This window comes from Cyprinodon variegatus, unplaced genomic scaffold (assembly GCF_000732505.1).
Source record: "Cyprinodon variegatus isolate N-32 unplaced genomic scaffold, C_variegatus-1.0 Scaffold921, whole genome shotgun sequence".
Classification (NCBI taxonomy): domain Eukaryota; kingdom Metazoa; phylum Chordata; class Actinopteri; order Cyprinodontiformes; family Cyprinodontidae; genus Cyprinodon; species Cyprinodon variegatus.
The window spans coordinates 24,562-27,279 of record NW_015151374.1 but is presented as its reverse complement, the minus strand read 5'-3'; the positions used below and the strand labels follow the sequence as shown (position 1 = coordinate 27,279).

Here is a 2,718-nt window from a genome sequence, read left to right as displayed (position 1 = left end):
CCTGCCCAGGTATGTTATCTGGGCCTGGGGCCTTTTATGGTAAGTGGAAACTAAGCAGAAACAGCCTGTCATCATTGGACTAATCTTACCTTCTCAATGAGCGGCTTCACACAGTGTAACGTATCCTGGATGTATTGATTCAGCTCAGGGTGACAGGACATCTGGAAATGATTGTACCAACCAGAAGAGCAGGGTCAGACTTTTCAAACAGAATAGCCTTAAAACTAACTCCTGTGCATTTCTATAGAAATCTTTACCTGCACAGGTACATTGTATTTCTTCCTCTTCTGGAAGATTCCAGAGGGATAAACTTCACGGACGTAGAGGATGAGGTGAATGGCGACCTCCAGGAACTCGCACAAAATGTCAGCAACCACTGGAAGAGAGAGATAATCCCAATCAGGCCACTGATGGGACAGTTATTTACCAATGGACACAAACAGACAGCACTAAGCCTACTCCTGTTCATCTTTAATATCACCAATATCTAAATATTAATATTCAAGCTTTACCCTTCTATAAATATCATTAGTTAGACTGATAGACTGATCAGACAGCTGATATTTGTGTTTTTTTCTTGTATTGTATCAGCCAATATGCCTGTTCATTAGTGCCTTCAGCAGCCACACCTTGAGACTGTGTGAAGAACATGTTTGCTGCTTCCTCCATTTGTTATCTATTTTTAGTGTGTTGTTTGCTAATAAATGTCCATTTTATTTACAATGAGACTTGTTGTTGATTTTGTCATTTTATTATGTAAATGGAGAAAGAGGAAGCAATATTGACCATAAAATCAGCAGCACCTGTCAGGGACTGGATAGATCGATATCAAATAATTAGTCAAGCTAGAAATCTTTAAGCCAGATAAACAACCGATTTAATCATGCATCAAAATGTTTGTAAACGTACATTCATATCTAGATTTATTGCAATAAATGATCTTAACTCATTTAAAGTACAGAACAGCATCATTAGTCCTGTACTGAAAGGCAGACTTTCTATATTAGTTAAATGTTACAGAAAAACAGTTTTAATGTATTTTAAAAAGCTTTCAAGTGAAAAACAAACATCCTTGATAATTAAGCTCCACAAAAGTGAAATAACTGAGTAAATCTATTTCTATGAAGGACCTTTTTATCTAATGCTCCAAAATAACATCTACCGGTAGTGCAGCAACCTGCTATCAAAATGAAGCTGCATTCAATTTAAACTTTGTTTAATTATCATGATAAAAACTGCAATAAAAAAACAACGGTTCTGTTAAGAGTTTTCACAGGTCAGGGAGGAAGTTAGAAAAGGATTTAAGGATGGGTTAGGTTATAAAAAAAACAATGTTTATCAAACTATGAGCATATCACAGAGCTGTTTAATTGCATAGACTACCTACCTCTCAGAAAGGTTGCATAACTGGAAACCTACTGAAAGTCATGGTTGTCCACCTAAACTGAAAGACTGGGGAAGGAGAGCATGAAGATCTATGAACTATGAATTGTGCATCCTACAAACCTTTCTTTTATTTCATGAAAAGAAGAAAGGCATTGTTGAAAGAATATCATAAGATGTCCTATATGAGGTTTGCCAGAAGCCCAGCAGGCGATCCAGAAAACTTTCTCTGATCAGATGAGAAAAACTTGCTTTAGGATCAAAAAGTTGATCTTTCTTTCAGCAGAACAATCTTAAGTATTTATCCAGAGCTGCAATAGATTGATGATCAATATCAAAATACCAATTTTAGCTACAGTCTAATTACATAACTTTTGATATCATGCAGTTAGATGATCCAGTCGAAATTTGCACTTTAATCCCATCTCTGATAAGAAACTGATGTTTACAAAAAGCCATTAATCCAAACTAATCCCAAAAGCTTGATTTACTTCTGCATTTCTGTAGTGTGATACGACAGCAAAATGAAGCCAGTTTTGCTTAATTTCTGCAGTTTTCCTTTGTAAATTATCTGTTTTACTTCATCCAGAGAGAACAGGGAGCTATTTGATTCACACAACATCCACCTCCTATTTGTTAACCTTCTTAAATCCACTTTAAACTTTAAATCTCTCCACACCAAAGACATGTTTGGACCATTTGGTGTTTCATGTACAAATTAAAGCCCAATAAAAGGTCCGAACCTGCATTAATGTTAATGATTACTCCATTGTAATGTTTTGTCTGACTAAAGCCTTAAAGCGAATGATGTTGCATACATTTATACCTTTATAATATCCCCAACATCTTCAAATAATGCCCTTCATTTAAAACAGCAGAGCAAACACCTATTATATTTATTCGCTTCAGTGTTTACGGGTCTTACCTTGTCCAAAGTTAAGATCTTGCCTTGTCAGAGTTGTCATTGTTTATTTAAAATAAAATAAAAAAGTGGGGCAATGATTTTTATTCGGCTAGCTATACATGAGAAGCGATAGATTATATTTTTAGATTTAAAAGCTCGACATTCCTCTTATGTTTGATAAAAATGTCAGCGGTTTAAATTTATTCCAAAAAGAGTCTGATAAAAACAACAACAGCGACGCCAACCCGATTAAACGTTTATTTGTTCATATTTTTCAAAACGAAAGGTATGTTATTAGCCTCCTCGCGCATAAAGATGACGTAGCTCTTTCCCGCTCCTCGAGGTCCAGGGATGATGACGTTTTTTGGGGTTTTCTTTTCTGTTTTCCTGATTTTACATCTATTATATATATATATATATATATATATATA

General features: G+C 35.2%; 1 protein-coding gene across 4 annotated transcripts in view; it reads right to left on the bottom strand.

Moving 5' to 3' along the window:
• The window catches only part of mad2l2 (MAD2 mitotic arrest deficient-like 2 (yeast)), a 9,595-nt gene extending 6,981 nt beyond the window's left edge, over positions 1–2,614 (bottom strand). For 2 of the 4 annotated variants that reach the window (XM_015398262.1, XM_015398259.1), the window contains exons 1-3: positions 2,309–2,614; positions 258–376; positions 90–161 (exon numbers count right to left, since the gene is read on the bottom strand). In XM_015398262.1, the coding sequence (XP_015253748.1) occupies positions 90–161; positions 258–376; positions 2,309–2,348 (231 nt within the window). In that variant the 5' untranslated portion in view covers positions 2,349–2,614. The remainder of the gene's footprint in view (positions 1–89; positions 162–257; positions 377–2,308) is intronic. The other 2 variants (XM_015398260.1, XM_015398261.1) reach the window with 1 other exon arrangement.
• Between the last annotated feature and the right edge of the window lie 104 nt (positions 2,615–2,718).